Source organism: Rhinatrema bivittatum, chromosome 1 (assembly GCF_901001135.1).
Source record: "Rhinatrema bivittatum chromosome 1, aRhiBiv1.1, whole genome shotgun sequence".
Classification (NCBI taxonomy): Eukaryota; Metazoa; Chordata; class Amphibia; order Gymnophiona; family Rhinatrematidae; genus Rhinatrema; species Rhinatrema bivittatum.
This window is the reverse complement of record NC_042615.1, coordinates 512,600,214-512,618,504: the sequence shown is the minus strand read 5'-3', so window position 1 is coordinate 512,618,504 and position 18,291 is coordinate 512,600,214. Positions and strand designations below refer to the sequence as shown.

The following is an 18,291-nucleotide window of genomic DNA, read 5'->3' as shown; positions in this document are numbered from 1 at the left end:
CCACTTCTGTCACCTATGTCAGGGTATGGAAGATTTTTGAGGAGTGGTGCGGATCGAATGGGATTCAACCGACACAGGCCTCGGTGGCACAGGTCCTCTCCTTTCTACAGGCAGGTCTGGATTTGGGTCTTGCCTATAATTCCCTCAGGGTTCAGGTGGAGGCCTTGGGGGCCTTCCTTCGTAATGGAAACAGGGAGTTCCTGTCTTCACATCCGGATGTCTTACGTTTTCTCAAAGGAGTGAGACACTTGAAGCCTCCGATTCGCCCGCCTTGTCCATCGTGGAATCTGAATCTGGTTCTTCGGGCTCTCTGCGGTACTCCCTTCGAACCCCTGAGTACAGCCTCCATCAAGGACGTCACTCTCAAGACCATCTTTCTGGTGGCAATCAGCTCGGCGAGGCAGATTTCCGAGCTGCAGGCCCTATCCTGCCGATGCCATACCTGCGTTTTACGCCTGACGGTGTTTCCCTGCGTACGGTGCCATCGTTTCTTCCTAAGGTGGTTTCGGCTTTCCATCTCAACCAATTGGTGGAACTACCGTCCTTTTCCTCCTCTGAGTCGGGTGACCTGTGCAGACTAGATGTAAGGCGTTCTTTGATGCACTATCTGGAGGTCACGAATGAGTTTCGGCTTTCCGATCATTTGTTTATCCTTTGGTCGGGGCCCAGGAAGGGTTGCATGGCCTCCAAGCAATCCATTGCTCGCTGGCTGAAGGGAGCGATTTATAGCAGCGTACCTTGGAGTAGGTAAGTCTCCGCCGCTAGTGGTTAAGGCTCATTCCCTTCGAGCCCAGGCGACATCTTGGGCGGAGAGCTCTTCCGTCTCCACTCAGGAAATTTGTAGGGCGGCCACCTGGAAGTCGCTGCATACTTTTGCGAGGCATTATCACCTGGACGTCCGTGCGCCGTCGGGCGGTCAGCTTGGAGACAGGGTCAAACGAGCAGGGCTGTCTGCGGCCCACCCGTGATGGGGAAGCTTTGGTACATCCCACCGTCTGGAATGATCCTGGTATGTACAGGGAAAAGAAAATTATTCCTTACCTGCTAATTTTCGTTCCAGACACCCTCCCTCGCTTTGGGAGTTGCTTGTGGGACATCCCTGCTTACCTATCTTATCAATCCTTCACTCTGTGCTTTTTGGTGCTGCGCGCCTGTTTTTTCACGCAGTGCTGTTCGCAAGTTCACCGTTAAGAATTTGGTTCCAGAATCTAGTTGCTGTCGGATTGACAGCGGTTGTTTGAGTTTTTGGGTACTTGATCCCTCTGGTTCTGTCTCTTCTCTTCTTGGCTTTGCTAGTCTAGTTACTGAGGGTTGAGACAGGGGAGGTGTAGTTATATAGGTCCTCCCCTGAAAGTTTTTGTTCTGACTCCATCTGCTGGACGGGGGACATAACCCACCGTCTGGAATGATCCATGATATTACAGGAACGAAAATTAGCAGGTAAGGAATAATTTTCTTTTTTTTGTTTGCGGTTCTTCGTCACATTGATTTACCTAACCGGTTTCTCGAACAACGCTATGTGATGAATATGAACTACCTGACTCCTCAAGGGTCTATTATCAGAGATTGCGGGAGGTTTTAGATGTCCATTTTAGATGTCCATTTGGATGTTTCCTCACCACTGGATCTATGTCTAAATTGGAGACCTACTTGGGTGACCCAGATGCCTTTGCCAAGGGGATAATGGCTCTCTACTGGGGTAGGCGATCCAGTGAAGCCGTGAGGAAAACAACAATAAAGTGGATGCCACAAAATAGTCCTTTTCAATATTTAATCAAGGAGACGTGAGAAATCTTATACACATGCCCGACTCTGGCCGAGTTTCGCCACCAATGGTGGCTGCCTCAGGGGCTACAAACAAGCATATATAAATATTTTAATAAATCATAAATCATATTAAAAACATTGGACTTAAAAACATAAATAAAACATATAAAAATAATTAAAAAATATAAGGACTCAAAAAGACAATGGTATATAAATTTAAATGAATGAGATACACTGTGTAAGAAATACTAAAAAAAACTTTGGCTTCATAAAAATTACAATAAAAATGGAAAGTACCTTGTTAGTCAAAGAACAGTATTCAGATGATGGTCCGAATAAGGTCAAGTGTGTACCTGTATCTATTTCAAAACAAGTAGATCATGGTCAGCTATATATAAAAATTATACAAAATAATGAGTGGATCAACTAAGTTCCACCTATGTGTACTACACGAAACATCCACTTTTTTTTTTATATAAATCATGTATATTTTATTTAATTATGTAGAAAAACTTTTCCAATATTGTGCTAAGGTTGTAAATATTTGGTTGGGATATATAATATGTTATTTATTTAATTAATTATAATACTGTATTGAATAAGACGAGTGTTCTCTATATCATTAACACACAACTCTAATATCTCTCAAACACCCCAGATACACAAGTAATAAATTATTCATAACAATGAATTATCTTGTGTCACTGGAAAGTGACCCCAGTGATGTCAATAACATGGTTCATCCACTCATAATACTTTGAAAAATAAATTGAAAAATAAAATCAAATCTATTTCATTTTTTATTTTATTTTATTTCTCAAAGTATTATGAGTGGATGATATTAGAGTTGTGTGTTAATGATATAGAGAACACTCATCTTATTCAATACAGTATTATAATTAATTAAATAAATAACATATTATATATCCCAAATATTTACAACCTTAGCACAATATTGGAAAAGTTTTTCTACATAATTAAATAAAATATACATGATTTATATAAAAAAAAGGGGATGTTTTGTGTAGTACACATAGGTGGAACTTAGTTGATCCACTCATTATTTTGTATAATTTTTATATATAGCTGACCATGATCTACTTGTTTTGAAATAGATACAGGTACACACTTGACCTTATTTGGACCATCATCTGAATACTGTTCTTTGACTAACAAGGTACTTTCCATTTTTATTGTAATTTTTATGAAGCCCAAGTTTTTTTCAGTATTTCTTACACAGTGTATCTCATTCGTTTAAATTTATATACCATTGTCTTTTTGAGTCCTTATATTTTTTAATTATTTTTATGTTTTATTTATGTTTTTAAGTCCAATGTTTTTAATATGATTTATGATTTATTAAAATATTTATATATGTTTGTAGCCCCTGAGGCAGCCACCATTGGTGGCGAAACTCGGCCAGTCGGGCATGTGTATAAGATTTCTCACGTCTCCTTGATTAAATATTGAAAAGGACTATTTTGTGGCATCCACTTTTTTGTTGTTCTCTACTGGGGTATACTTCTTCGCAGATATGGTGAAGAAACGCCCCAGAAATTGATGGTGCAATGGAACACAGATCTGGGTACTGCTTATAACTTCAAGGTTTGGAAACATATTTGGTTGACGGCATATCATAGCTCCTGTCTTAAACGGGTGGAGCTTATGGTCCGATTATTGACTAGAACTTATCGAATGTCCCTTTTTTATGGGAAAATATATGGGCATGCCTCAGCGCTGTGTTGGCGTGGCTGCGGTGAAGTGGGTTCATATATGCACATATGGTGGCAATGTGAAAGTTTGTGTTGCTTTTGGAGTCAAGTGACGAAGGAAATTGCTGATATCCTAGGTTTCCCTATTTGTATTTTTCCCACACTGGGTTTACTTGGCAGATGGGTGGGTTTGTTGGTCCGTAGAAAATATCGACCTCTAGTAGGTAAACTCTTGGCTGCTAGGTTCACTATAGCGACCTTTTGGAAATCTAGCCCTAGGTTACGACATTGGCTGGATCAAGTCAGGGAAATAGCAGATATTGAGCTTTTATGTTTTCTGTTAAGAATGAACACTTTAAATACCAGAATATATGGGGCCCTTATCATGCTTTCAACCAGACTGGTTGACTGATGTTTTGTTAAAAGGGGGATTCACTACTTGCTGTTACCTGTAATAATTGATGATTTAATGAAGCAGTGTACATATTTATTTGTACATTCCTGTGTATTGGAAAATGTGTTAAATAAAAAGTTTCAAAAAAATATTATTTATGGGTTGTAAGATGTCTGCTGTCCATTAGGCAGCTGGAGAAACCACCAAAGAAAATATGTAGGTAAATAATAGCAGTTATCTCAGAATAAAGGAAGGAGAGAAGCTAGAAAGTGAGAGTGTTCCAGGAAAGACACTGGAAAACCATTCCAGCATTAGTATAAAAATGTAACTGCCTATTTGTTTTTTTTAATAAATATAATGCAAATAGTTTATTTGTTTAATGGCTTTCTCCTCAATAACCTGTTAATTTACTTTATTTTACCAATTTGCATATACTCTAAATATTTTAAATAAATTGGCAGGACTGGATTGAAGTGTTAGAGTTGTGTGCCTGTGCGCCTCAGTACTGAAATAGCAGAGGGTGCTGTAGGACAGGTTTGACGTGCATTGGCAGAACTGTGTGTATAGGGGAGTTTGATCCAGTACTGGAAAATTAGAGGGTGCTGAAGGTAAAATGTTTATGGAGTTTTTCTCTCTCTTTCTTTCTCTGTCCAAGGTTGTGGGCTCAGCCATGCCTCTGATAGGAGAACACCAGGATGAGGATCGGCAGCTAATCGTGGACCTTGTGGTCAGCAGAATGAGCCAGGCTCTCCCACGCACTCCAACCCCATCCCCAGTGCGCTCTCTGCCGGTGCAGCAGCCTCAGGTATCCTTGCCTTTCCTTTTCTTATCTGTATAAGGTGCTTCGCTTGTGCCCTTTAATCTCAATGTTTTTTTTTCTTATCTTACAGAGTCAGCCTCCCCCAGCCAGAATAGGACCAAGCCCTCAGCAGGGGCCTCCAGCTCAGCAGCGCCCCCCGCCTCAAGGTACAGAGCAGGGATGACTGATGAGACCTCCCATTATAGACAGGAGCCCCAATACACTCACTCCCCTGTATAAAACCTTGTTCGACGACAAGCAGATCTGTCAGTCACACTAGTGGATCACAGCCTTCCAGAGCTTTCTGGCAAAAACAAGAAGGCTGATATTCAAAAGGGTTTGTCTAGGTAACTTTTGATGTTACCTGAATTAACCCCACTGATTTTAATTTCCTACCCCTCCCACCAGTAAAATTTGACTTGGATAAGTAATTACACAGCTAAAATTTAACCAAATAAAGAAGTATTTTGGGGCATTGCTAAAATGAATCCAGGTAGTGCTGATATTCAGCAGTAGCTGTTGCGTTCGGGGTGAACCCTTGTCCTGGGTTAGTGAAGAAACGTCTCCTGAAAGGGAACAGGAGGTAACTAACCCCAGGGGGCAGAGCACTAGAGGAGACAGAGGCTGTGAAGAGCTTCACCACTGGAAGCCCGAGGTCCCCCCGGGAGGAGCCCGTAGGGACCCGGGCCGCTTGGACTTAGGTGGGCCTCGCAGGGTCTCCTGAGAGAATGAACGTCTGGCGTGCCCACGGACACAGGGGGAGCGCAGTCGGGTTCGAAGTTGGAGGCTGGTTGGAACAAGGAGAACGAGAACAGAGTTGGTGATGACAAGGCGAGGAACAGAGCCAGAATCTGGAGACAAGGTCAGGTCAGGCAAAGGTCAAGATCCAGAGATCAGTCCGAGGAATGGTCAGTAAAGCAGGGGTCAGGTACCGGAGGTCAGACGAGGTCAAAAGCAGGCTGAGATCTTGAGACAGGTGGCAGGCAGGCAGGTCAGGAGCAAGCTGAGGTCAGTACCAGTAAGACAGTCCAAGGGTACTACCTGGATAGACAGACAGACGAACACAGGAACAAGCAGGACGCAGGAACTAGGATGCAGGAACAAGTCAGGAACAGGACTGGAACAGAAGGATCCTGGAATGAGACTAGGAACAGGCAAGAACAGGAACAAACGCAGAGGCAATCTTAGAACAAACCGACCCGATTGCCAAGGCAAGGAAGCATAGACAGGAACTTCCTTATATCGAGGGATCAATCAGGGCGCGCCACGGAGCTAAAACCGTCCTTGGCCCTACATGAGTCCGGGCAGTCGGCGCACGCGTGGGGCATGACTTACATGGCAGAGGACGCTGAGCCTCGGCGTGAAACCTGGCGCGCAGTGGAAGGTCCGGCGACCGCTGCCGCAGGACGCCAGGGCCTAGCAGAGCTGGCAACTACCGCGAGGGAGGTCGTCCCGGAACCCGCTGTGGAATCATGAAGGTGAGTAGGCCCGTGTGCGGGACGGCCGCGGGCGGGGCGCGTAACTGTAGCCACATAAACGTAATTGGGTAAGTCTAGTCAGAAAAATCACTGTACTAAAGTTATTCAGGCAACTTTAACCAGGTAGAACACTTACTCAGGTATATTCCTCTAAATATCCGGATAAAGATATCCAGGTAACTTTCCTGCTTCTTATTCAATATGGACCTCTAGAAGTCTTAACCGAGTATGCATCAGATTTTCAATATGGTTGTGGCCCTGCAGCTGCCTCAGTTTCTTTTTGTCCATTGGCAATGCTAGACGTGATTCCTCTTCTCTGCAACAGGCCAGGCATATTTTAGCATTTTGGTGATTTTGTTGCTGGGTTTTTTTCTTTCCATTAGATGCCATGGTCATTTTTAGCAAAACCTTAAAGGTTTTTTGTTTTTTTATACATTCCTGCACTCACTGGCAACCATGTGTTCCAACGGTGCTGCACCCAACTGAATTTTTTTCTATTTGTTGGCAACTTATAAAAAATAAACACTTACATTTCTTTGTCTAATTTTTGATTATATATATCTCAACAAATTCAACAAATTCGTTAACAACACAACAAAAGAATGTTTCTTTAAACTTCAAACATTAAAGAAACTTAAACCACTCCTCCTATACAGAGACTTCCGCATGGTTTTACAGGCCATCATACTCCCAAAACTGGACTACTGCAACTCCCTCCTCCTAGGCCTACCTGCATGCACCACCAAACCACTTCAGATGGTCCTGAACGCCTCCGCAAGAATTCTCTCAAATGCCAAAAAAAGAGATCATATCTCCCCAATCCTCCACCACCTCCACTGGCTTCCGATTAAATATAGGATCCAATTCAAGTCGCTGATGATGATACACAAGGCCTTATACAACATCGCTCCTCTCAACTTAACATTTCAAATTCAACTACACACATCCGTGAAACCAACCAGAAGCGCATATCAGAACAGACTAATCACACAACCGGCGAAATCCGTTCTGAGGAAACGTGCACTATCTACAGCGGGCCCGTCACTTTGGAATTCGCTCCCTTCAGACCTTCGCCTGGAACCATGCCACGCTACATTTAAAAAGAAACTTAAGACTTGGTTGTTCAAACAAGTATTCCCCTAGAGATAAGAACAGGAAGAATAGTCTCTCACTTCCACTATGATATAATCAGATCATTTATATTCTTCCTTTCTACAATCAGATATACACATATTCATGCTGACTATATACATATTTCATGTTGACTAACATATTACCATGTTATTTATTTATTTATTAACTGCATGTTTAGTAACGGTTTTACTATTTTATACTATTTGCTTACTATGATTAATTTGTTCAATATAAAACTTGTTTACCTCGTTTTTAATTATGTTCTATGTAAACCGCTAAATGTAGCGACAGTTACTGTTCTTTGTAAACCGGGGTGATATGTATATTATACAGGAACCTCCAGTATATAAATTATTTAAATAAATAAATAAATAAATAAATAAATAAATAAATCTGTTAGGATGCAGGACTGCAGTATAGAATTCTGATAACTTCACTACCCAGCAAGGTCCAAACTTTTACACTTACCCAAGTCTTAACCTCATCAGTTTTTCTGACAATAGCTGAGAAAAAGCTACGTACTTCAAGCGGTGCCCCAAGTGCACATAGAAAATGTTTCTGACTGATCATTATAAAGTGATTTACAAATGTTTGTGGCTGGCCAATGGCATCTCTAGCTGTGAAATCTGCTATAGGATGTTGTCTAGAATGGTTTGGGTTCAGAAGGACAGAGTCTGAGCCTGACACAAGGCCAAAGGAGCCAAACAATATCTCTTCGATGGCCATATCTCACTGAAGGGATCCTCAGTCTTTTTGGCACCTTGCTCTGAGGATAGGTCTCAGAATCAAGCCAAATCTCTATCTCCCTACCTGAGTCTCAAAATAGAATCCAGCAATGTGAACTGAAAGCTGAATTGGGTGAGTGCTGAGCTCTGAATGGAGGTGTCATCTTGTCAGTGCAGTTTGTCAATTCACGGCTTCGAGAGCCTGAATGTGTTGGAAGTTCTGTGTGCTCCAAGACTGCTCAATACTGGTCTCCCAAGAGTCAGTTTGTGGTCTTTAATTCACAACTCAGGGGGGCCATCAAATATGTTCAATTGAGTTTGAGGTTTACTCAGTTACTGTTATCTGCACTGTTAAACCAGAGTATTTTTTAGGCTTTCGCTTGGCACACACATGGTGTTGAGGTTTGTGTATTGGGTTATTCATTGTTGATGGGAGTACTGAGTGATCTCCAATTAGTGCATTCTCATTTACACCTTAACACCAATACTGGCTCAACAGCTCATACTAGCATTGGCACCTATCCCTATGGAGATATGAAATGGACATCCTGAAATAGGGAGCCATGCCAACTTTTCTGTTTTCCTTGGCCCTGAAGAAAACTTAGCCACTTCTGTGTCAGCATACTCTTGGGTTTCCTCTATTCTCCATGGACAAGCATTACATTACAGCCAGATAATATAGGTGATGTTATCCGAAAGTTCCGACTGGGTCCATTTTCTTCTGTAACCCAGAAACTTCTCTATTTTGTTCTGGGCATACCCAGAACTTCTCACTCTAGTGTCGTCGCATGACCTCAATCAGTCTAATTTTTTCTGCTTCACAAATGGGAACAGATTCTTCTCACTTGTCAGCGTATCACAAAACAAAGAAGACTTTTTACTTTTTCAACCTTTCTTTTCTAACATTGAAGATCAGAAAGGGGAAAAATGCCAGAGCAAGCTCCCTTATCAAAAAAAGGGAAAGATCCCTTCAAGGCCTGCAAACAATGTCACCATAAAATGGCAACTGTAGATCAACACTTTGGCCCCTACAGCAGAATGTTCCCAAGAGCACTTATATAGAGAAATCTAAAGTTCCAATATGAACTTAAAGGCTCAATGGAACATAAATAATCAAAACACCACAGAAAGAGACAAAGATCTTCTGAAACCTCAAGAAAATCAAGAGATAGGTCTTTAGCTCAATCACTGGCACAGAAGCATTGAGACTCAAACTCGGTGCCATATACTGATAGTGCACCAGATACAGCAGTGAAAGTTTCAATGGTGCATACTTAAGCATGACAAACCGCTGGTGCAGAAGGATTAACTCCAAGAACATATATTGTGGCACAGAAGATACACAGCATCTACAAATCAAAGCTAAAATGTGTCACGGCACAGAAATCTTGCAGCTCCAACTCATCGGGGCAGGTATCATTAGCATCAAGGCATTCAACCCCTGCCACCAACACTTTGGTGCAGAAGATCTGCCAGGAAAGAAAACAAACAAGTCTACAAATCTGTCTGATTTGTCTCCTTCACCACCTTTGCTAGAGCCACATGCATTATCCTCTACCTTCATACATTAACCAAAATTTCCCCTTTCTAGCACTCTCAGAGTGCCACTCATTTGCACAAAAATTGTGGACAGATATTGTCAAGACTCACACACATAAACTACCAAATGAAGAGAAGACCATAAAGAAGCTGATCTTGGAAAAATTAAAAAGAAGAACTACAATCCAAGTTTGTTCTGCACTCAATAGGCCACAATCAGGTTTCTCTAGAAGTCCAGCCAATTGAAGTATCTTCTGACAAAGCTGAACCTTCAGTAGCTCATTATATTGACTCTCAATCTGATCAATCATATATGACAGATGACTCAGTGGGAGAGCTCCCTGGTGCTGTTTCCCCAGATCTGCATTAGACCCCCCTCTTCAGAGCCTAATAAGGTGGCTATACCTCCTGAACATATGACATACTCAGCTTTTATAAAGAAGATGTTGGATGCCCTGGAATTCAATCTCCACGAAGAAGACCCTGCAGCAGAACTGCAGGGCATGTTGCAATGCATTCAGATTCCAAAGCAGTACAAAGCTGTCCCCATGAATCAAGCACTGCTTCAAGTCCAGATTAAAATATGGAAAACACTTTATTCCATCTCCCCACTAGCAAAAACCATAGACATAAAATACAATATACAAAAGTGCCTTGGATATGATAAGATGCAATTACCTCATCAAGCACTTATTGTGGAGTCAGCCATAAAAAAGACTAAGAAAACAAAGACCTTCTCAAACACTTCACCCAGCAAAGATTCATGCATCCTTAACACGATTGTGAAAGCATGTTCAGGGCTCAATAACCGGTTAAGTAGGACTTATCCAGCTATCTAGCAGGCCGCTGAATATCCGGGTATATTCAGCGGCCACTAGATAGCCGGATAAGTGACTTATCCAGCTATTTTTCTTCAATTCTCTCTTTATTAAATTTTCAAAATTACATAACATAAAACATGTTACATCACATATATAGAGGCAATCATATGGGAAATACAACTTTCAAACTCCAAATAAATCATAAATAAAAACATTATTTCACTCATATAACCTAATAATATGGGGGTTCCCGAAAAAATAAATCATTCATAATTACATCTGTGGATAGGAGCAGAATCTAAATGATACTCTAAGGCAGGGGTCGGGAACCCATGGCTCGCGAGCCAGATATGGCTCTTTTGAGGGCTGCATCTGGCTCGCAGACAAGTGTCGCCATACTTCGCGGTTCCCCGCTGACCCAGCTGCTCCCCGGTCCTCCGCCGCCCGGGCTTAAAATGCTGTCAGCCGGGCGGAACGCGGCAGGACAGCTGGAGTCAGCGGCACCGGTGTGCTCTCTTCTCCCCCCCCCCCCCCGCGGCCCGGAAGAGGAAGTGGAGAGCATCGGGTGCCTGCGCGGGAAGAAGAGACCACACTAGCGTGGTCTCTTCTTCCGCGCAGGCACCCGATGCTCACCACTTCCTCTTCCGGGCCGCGGGGGGGAGGAGAAGAGAGCACGCCGACTGGAGTCATCCGGGTGCCTGCGCGGGAGTCATCGGGTGTCAGCCGGATGCCAGCGCTGGAGTCATCGGGTGCCTGCGCGGGTCTTCCCGCGCAGGCACCCGATGCTCTCCACTTCCTCTTCTGGGCCGCGGGAAGAAGAGAGCACGCCGGTGCTCTCTTCTTCCCGCGGCCCGGAAGAGGAAGTGGAGAGCATCGGGTGCCTGCGCGGGAAGACCCGCGCAGGCACGCTAGTGTCCGACGGGAAGAAGACTGCAGCGCGGCTCGGAGGAAAATGAAAATCTTCAACCGCGGCCGATGGGACTCCGCCTTCGCCTCCGCGAGGGCTGAAAATGAAGGAGGTTAGCGTTGGGAGGTGGCTGCTGCTGCCGCGAGTTCCCGGGGGGGGGGGGGAAGGGGGAGAGAGAGAGTGAATGAATGAGCGAGCAAGCATGTGTGTTTGAGATCCTGTGTGTGTGAGTGAGAGATTGCATGTATGTGAATGATTGAGAGCCTGTATATGTGAAAGAGAGTATGTCTGTGATTGAGATCCTGCCTGTGAGAGAGAGAGCATGAATGTAAGTTTACCATTGGGAACCTGTATGTGTAAGTTTGTAATTGAAAACCTGTTTGTTTGAAAGAGTATGTGTGTATGATTGAGATCCTTTGTGTGTGAGAGAGATCATGTGTATGTATGATTAAGAGCCTGTGTGTATAAGTAAGAGAGAGATCATGTGTGTCTGTGTCTGATTGACAGCTGGTTTAGGTGATGGAGCATGTGAGTATGTGATTGAGAGCCTGTGTTTAAATGAGAGAGAGAGACCATGTGTGTCTGTGTGATTGAGAGCTGATTTAGGTGAGGGAGCATGTGAGTATGTGATTGAGAGCCTGTGTTTAAATGAGAGAGAGAGACCATGTGTGTCTGTGTGATTGAGAGCTGATTTAGGTGAGGGAGCATGTGAGTATGTGATTGAGAGCCTGTGTTTAAATGAGAGAGAGAGACCATGTGTGTATGTGTGTGATTGAGAGCTGATTTAGGTGAGGGAGCATGTGAGTATGTGATTGAGAGCCTGTGTGTAAATGAGAGAAAGAGAGGACATGTTTGTAAGCATGTGAATGAGAGTCTGTGTGTGAGAGAAAAAGACAGCATGTATTTATGTGATTGAAAGCCTGTGTGTGTGTAAGCGTGAAAAGATAGACAGCATGTGTGTAAATGTGTAATTAAGAGCCTATATAAGTGAGAGAGAAAAAACATTTGTATATGTGAGTGACTGAGAGAGGAGAAAGTTCCAAGCAAACCACCCCACCTCCTGCTAATTCAGAACAATCTCAGGACACCTGGATATCAAACGTTCCCAGGTATGCAGAGCAAAAAATTTTTTGTATCCTTATTATTTTTCATTACTGGATCTTTGTGTCTGCTATTTTGAAATATTTTGTTGGTATCTGGAAATGTTTTATATGAGTTTTTAATTATTGGATATTCCACTCATCAGCTGTTTCGAAATATGTTCTTTTTGTTAGTACAGTTTTACTGCTGATGATTTTATATTTCTTGATTTGTTTTATAAGGATGTGTGATGTTTCTTTTTTCCTTTGTTACACTGCATACAGAGACTCTGGCTTGTTGCAGTTTCCAATTCAGTTTTTGTCTGCATGCTTCTTGTTATGCGTTTTGGTCTCTTTATTCTATGTTAGGTGAGGGACAGCACTTGATTCAGGTGAGGTTTTCTGCTGGCATGTAGTTTCTGTGTAGGACTCTATAGCAGCCTGACTTGGTCCGTTTTCCTAATAGGAGATGTATTGGTGTCTTAAGGCCTGGTGTAATATTTTCAGAGACTTATTGTACTTTAAAAGTGTGATCTTACATAAAATGCACACATTTACTTGTATTTAGTTTTAAACATATTGTATGGCTCTCATGGAATTACATTTTAAAATATGTGGCGTTTATGGCTCTCTCAGCCAAAAAGGTTCCTGACCCCTGCTCTAAGGACTACTTTCCTGTTGTAATTTGACTCTCAGTCAAACTAGATTTATCCCTCAGAAAATTTTCAAGGTGGGGTGGCTCCCTAAATATAAACTTATTACCCTGGAAAGTCACATAACACTTAGACGGAAACTTCAAATAAAATGTAGCCCCAATTTCCAGGGTTTTACTTTTTAGAGCCAAAAACTGTCTTCTACGGATCTGTGTGGGCCTGGAGACAACCACAGAATTGTAAATCCTTGCATTTAAAAAATTTCCCAAAGACATATTCTTTATCTTTCTCTAACAAGAAGGAAACGAAGAGCATAGCTCTTCTATTTATAACGGCAAGAGATTCCTCTAAAAAGGTTGAAATGCCAAGGCTATTATCCACTCTAGGGCCTTGGATGTTATTTGGGCATGTGGAAAATTAATAAATCTTAGAGATATTATTATAAAATAATAAATCCAGGTCCTGATACCCATTAAGGATTCCTTCGCAAAAACTCTGGCTTACTGGGATACATGCCTTCAAAAAATTAAACTCCTCCTCACCAGCCTAAACCTGGTATTAAATTCCGGCAAAACTGAACTCCTGCTCATCGCCTCAGAAAATAGCACCATCACCTCTGCACAACAAGCCACGCCAACAATCACACAAGTGAGAGACCTAGGAGTCCTAATTGATAATCGCCTGAATTTCAAAGCCACCATTAACAAAACCACCAAAGACTGTTTCTACCAACTACAAGTGCTGAAAAGAATTAGACCTCTTTTCCATGCCCAAGATTTCAGAACCATTCTACAAGCAATCATTTTTTCAAAATTAGACTATTGTAACACCATCCTACTCGGCCTTCCCGCTTCATACACCAAACCGCTTCAGATGGTGCAAAATGCAGCTGCACGAATTCTGACAAATACCAGGAGAAGGGACCACATAACCCCGATTCTAAAGAGCCTCCATTGGCTACCTATACACTTTAGAATAATATACAAGGCCATTCTTACCACATACAAAATTATCCACCAACTGGCTCCCATTGACCTACAGATCCCTCTCCGACTACACAATTCGTCAAGACCGACAAGAGATGCATACAAGGGATCGCTACAGGTACCACCGTCCAAATCTGCTAGACACTGCACACTAAGAGACCGGGCTTTCTCTACAGCCATTCCACCGTTATGGAACTCCATCCCCTCAAATCTCAGAACAGAACCATGCATCTCAACCTTCAAAAAAAGACTAAAGACCTGGATATTCATACAAGCTTTCCCGGACGCCAACATGGTCAACTAATCTCCAACTACACCTTGATTAACCATATCTTCTATCGTTTACCTGTGTGAATTAATAACCTGTCCTTTCTCTTCCTTCTCAGCCAAGTTCTTATCAGCCTGTTATATGTAACTGCCTTTTCAGCACCATTGTTATAGTTATGTTTACTATGCACCCCTGTTCTATGTGAACCAGCATGATGTGACTGCTGTCTCGAATGCCGGTATATAAAAATCTGAAATAAATAAAATAAATAAATAAATATAAACGGAATATCTTTCTCCTCAAAAGCCAAATTTTCTTTCAAAAATTTAACAAACATTTCATATGGGGAGAGCAGTCTCGTGATCGGGAAGTTTACAAATCTTAAATTCTTTATTCTTAACAGATTTTCAAGATTTTCTAAATCTGCATGCAGTACAACACTATCTGCAATATTCATACTTTCCCTCTCTTGAATATTTCGTATTTTCATAGACATTTCTTTTAATGATGTTTCTACTTCACTCAACCTTTTTCCTTGTTCTGATATTAATGATCTATTAGCATTTACCAGCGAAGTTAGAGAAGTGTTAACTTGTACTAGATTAGAGTCTAACTTCAACAGTACCTTCTACAAATCCCCGAGAGTCACTCTTGCTGGATCCACAGAATCCATCTGGAATCTATTCATGGTTATAACTACACTACTCTCCTCTGCCTCTGTAGATTGTAAATCAGGGCAGGGTATAGGAACCTCATCAGTCAATGAATAGTGTATTTCTTGTACTCTCACATTTCCTGGTGCAGTTTCCATTTGATGTTCTTCTCCCGCAGCGCCCTGGGGTTGTGGGGGTGTAGGCCGATTGCCTGGATTCAGTGATGCATCCGAGATGTCACGTGTGCAGTCAATTGCGGCATTCCCTGCCGGTTTATGTGGGCATCCATGGGACCAACGATAGCTGGAGAGGATGTAGCAAATCTTGCCTTTCTTTTCCGGCCCATAAATTACCATAAACTTTAATCAAAATTTCCGGTCAAGTCGCAGTCAAATCACGGTCAAAGCCGGTCTAAGCCGCGCGCCCCCTTCGGCTCGCACGGCTTAGGCTGCACGCCGGTAATGCCTACGCGCCGGCTTGCCTCAGGTTTTAAAATTCCCGGGCCCTGATGATAACGTCGGAGGCAAGGCACTCAGCTGGCTGTAATTCTCACCCTCCGCTTTCACTTCAAAAGCGGCAGGGGATCAGCTAGTTCTTTTAACTTTCCTTCTCCGCTCTCCAAATCAGGACGGCTTCTTTGCTGCTCCTCCTCCTCCAAATACGGAACCACACAGTATGCCGGCTTACCTCGGGTTTTAAAGTTCCCGGGCCCTGATGATGATGTTGGAGGCAAGGAGTCAGCTGGCTGTAATTCTCACCCTCTGCTATCACTTCACAAGCGGCAGGGGATCAGCTGGTTCTTTTAACTTTCCTTCTCCGCTCTCTGAATCAGTACGGCTTCTCTGCTGCTGCTCCTCCTCCTCCAAATATGGAGCCCCCATCCAGCTATCTTTCAGTCACATAGAAAGTGGGTGCACAATGGTTGGATCAGGGCAGCACTACTTATCCAGTTAACCGGATAAGTAGCAATATTCGCTCTTGTCTGGTTGTGTTAGTCGGATAAGTTAGACCAGCCATAGAGCTATATAACATATCTGGCTAAGCAGCCATTTGTGCGTGGATATTCAGCAGCTTAGCCATGCTGCTGAATATCCTTTATATCTTAGCCGGATATGGTTGAATATCAGGCTCCCCGTATCTGTTCAACAACCTACAGCAGTTAAAAGACATTGTACAGATTCTCCCAGAAGAGCAGCTGAAACAATTCACAGAAGTTATGAAGAATGCTGAAGACTCTGCCCACCATCTAAAGCATTCCATCTACGACTCCTTTGATACTTCCTCCAAGGTAACAGAAACCAGCATTGTCGCAAGACTAGCCTGGCTTCAGACATCAAGTCACCAGGAGGAGCTCCATGAAAAATTAGCAGACACCCCTTATGATGGGGACAACTGTTTGGAGAAAAAAATCAATGAAACCTTAGAATCCATTAAAAACCAGAGTACAGTTCTTCAGTCATTGTCAGCATTGCAAATGGATACGTCTTCTCAAAGAAGATATTGGCAAGACTGTTACCATAAGCCATACTACTACTCACCTTGCAGGCATTACAACCCTTACAGCTATTATAGACAAAGGCCTATAGTGTTACAAATAGTTCAACAACCCCAACAGCAGACTCAACAGCAACAGGTAAGGCCAAGTGTAAGGGTGCAGCAACAATGCAGAGTCAGCAGCTGTAGAGGCTGCCTACTGGGTTTTGATATTCAAGTTCAGTTTCAACAAAATCCATGTCTACAGCTTCAAGTAGGGAGAAGGCTAACAGGTCGATTATAAAAGCATTGTTTGCACAAAATTGCCCATATACACGTGTATTTAGGCCATGTGCGAGCAATGTGGATTTTAAAAAGTCGCAAAATATGCGCATATGTACCCGTGCACACGTGAAGAATAAGGAGCGGGGGAATGGACATTCCAGGACAGGACCAAAACTTCCACGACAGGACCAAAACTTCCACGTGTACCAGCATATTTTAAAAACGAAAACTGCAGCATACATATGCTAGATATCCGCATAACTTTACTGCTGCTTCTGATGAGGAGCAAGTCTATAGATATCAAGTTGCAGGGCTTATAGAACATGGTGAGGGGTCCAAGTCAACAAGGTGGTGTGCAGGATAAAGAACCAGAGGGGTCTGAAAGATTTTGATATTAACTGGACAAACTGGTGGACTAATTGAAAAACTGGGAATGTGCCTCATTCAAGCATGTTTTAAAATCCGCTGACATATGCACCTAAAAGCCAACAGAGTCCTATGGAAGACACATGCATGCTAGCTGTGCTCAAATAACTTCTTAAAATTGGGAGCATGCTTATGTGTAGTTGGTAAATTTTACAATTTATGCACGCACAATTAACAATTCCAGTGTATCTTTGCTCACACGCTCATACGCACAAGTGTGGGTGCACTCGCACTCATTTCAAAATTACCGTCTAAAGTTCTTCTGGCAACATGGAAGCTCATTACTACAGACAAATAGGTTTTAAAAATAATCTATCAAAGCTACTTTCTACATTTTCAAACATAGTCACCTCACAACCCTCCTTATTACCACCATCATTCAAAAATTCAGTTTCACCTACAGAAATAGGAGGTAATCTCACTCCTATGTTCTAGAGCCATCCAACCAGTACCAATCATCCACGTGAAGGGATTCATCTCTAGATACTTCCTGATGCAAAAGACATCAGGTGATCGTTGCCTCATTTTAGATCTCAGAGATCTCAATACATATTTGAAAAGGGAAAAATTCAAGATGAACACACTAGTTACTATCTAACAATATGACTAGTTAACATCACTGGATCTAAAGGACACTTATGCTCATATTCTCATTAACAAAAAGCACAGAAAATTCTTCAGGTTTACTCTACACAAAAAGCATTACCAGTACAGAGTCCTACCCTTTGGCTTAGTGGCAGCCCCAAAGTCTTCACAAAATGCCTAGTGATGGTGGCTGCACCCTTAGGGGTAGATTTTAAAAAGCATTTACTCGAGCAAAACTGGTTTTTGCTCGAGTAAATACACTTTACTCAAGTAAGTGGGCTTTTCAAAATTGCTACAATATATGCCATTGAATTGTCCATAGGATTTACTCAAGTAAGTGCACTTTACTCGAGTAAATAGCTTTTGAAAATTGCTACGATAGTATGTCACATTTACATGCGTAACTCCTTTGAAAATGACCCCCTTAAGGAGAGAGAATTTGCTCATGTTTCTATACCTTGATGAATGGCTAATATCGAATACCTCCTATGAAAGCTCTCTAACTTACATAAAGCATGTAGTTGTGTTCATGCATATCCTCGGTTCATCATCAACCTTCAAAAGTCTTCTCTAGAACCAAAACAACACATGGAGTTCATAGGCACAA

The 18,291-nt window shown here is 42.4% G+C and overlaps 1 protein-coding gene across 1 annotated transcript in view; it reads left to right on the top strand.

Annotated features, from left to right (window-relative positions):
* Positions 1–18,291, top strand: part of SYN1 (synapsin I) — a 339,257-nt gene that overhangs the window by 307,436 nt on the left and 13,530 nt on the right. The window contains exons 10-11 of the mRNA XM_029611803.1: positions 4,529–4,678; positions 4,764–4,839. Of these exons, the coding sequence (XP_029467663.1) occupies positions 4,529–4,678; positions 4,764–4,839 (226 nt within the window). The remainder of the gene's footprint in view (positions 1–4,528; positions 4,679–4,763; positions 4,840–18,291) is intronic.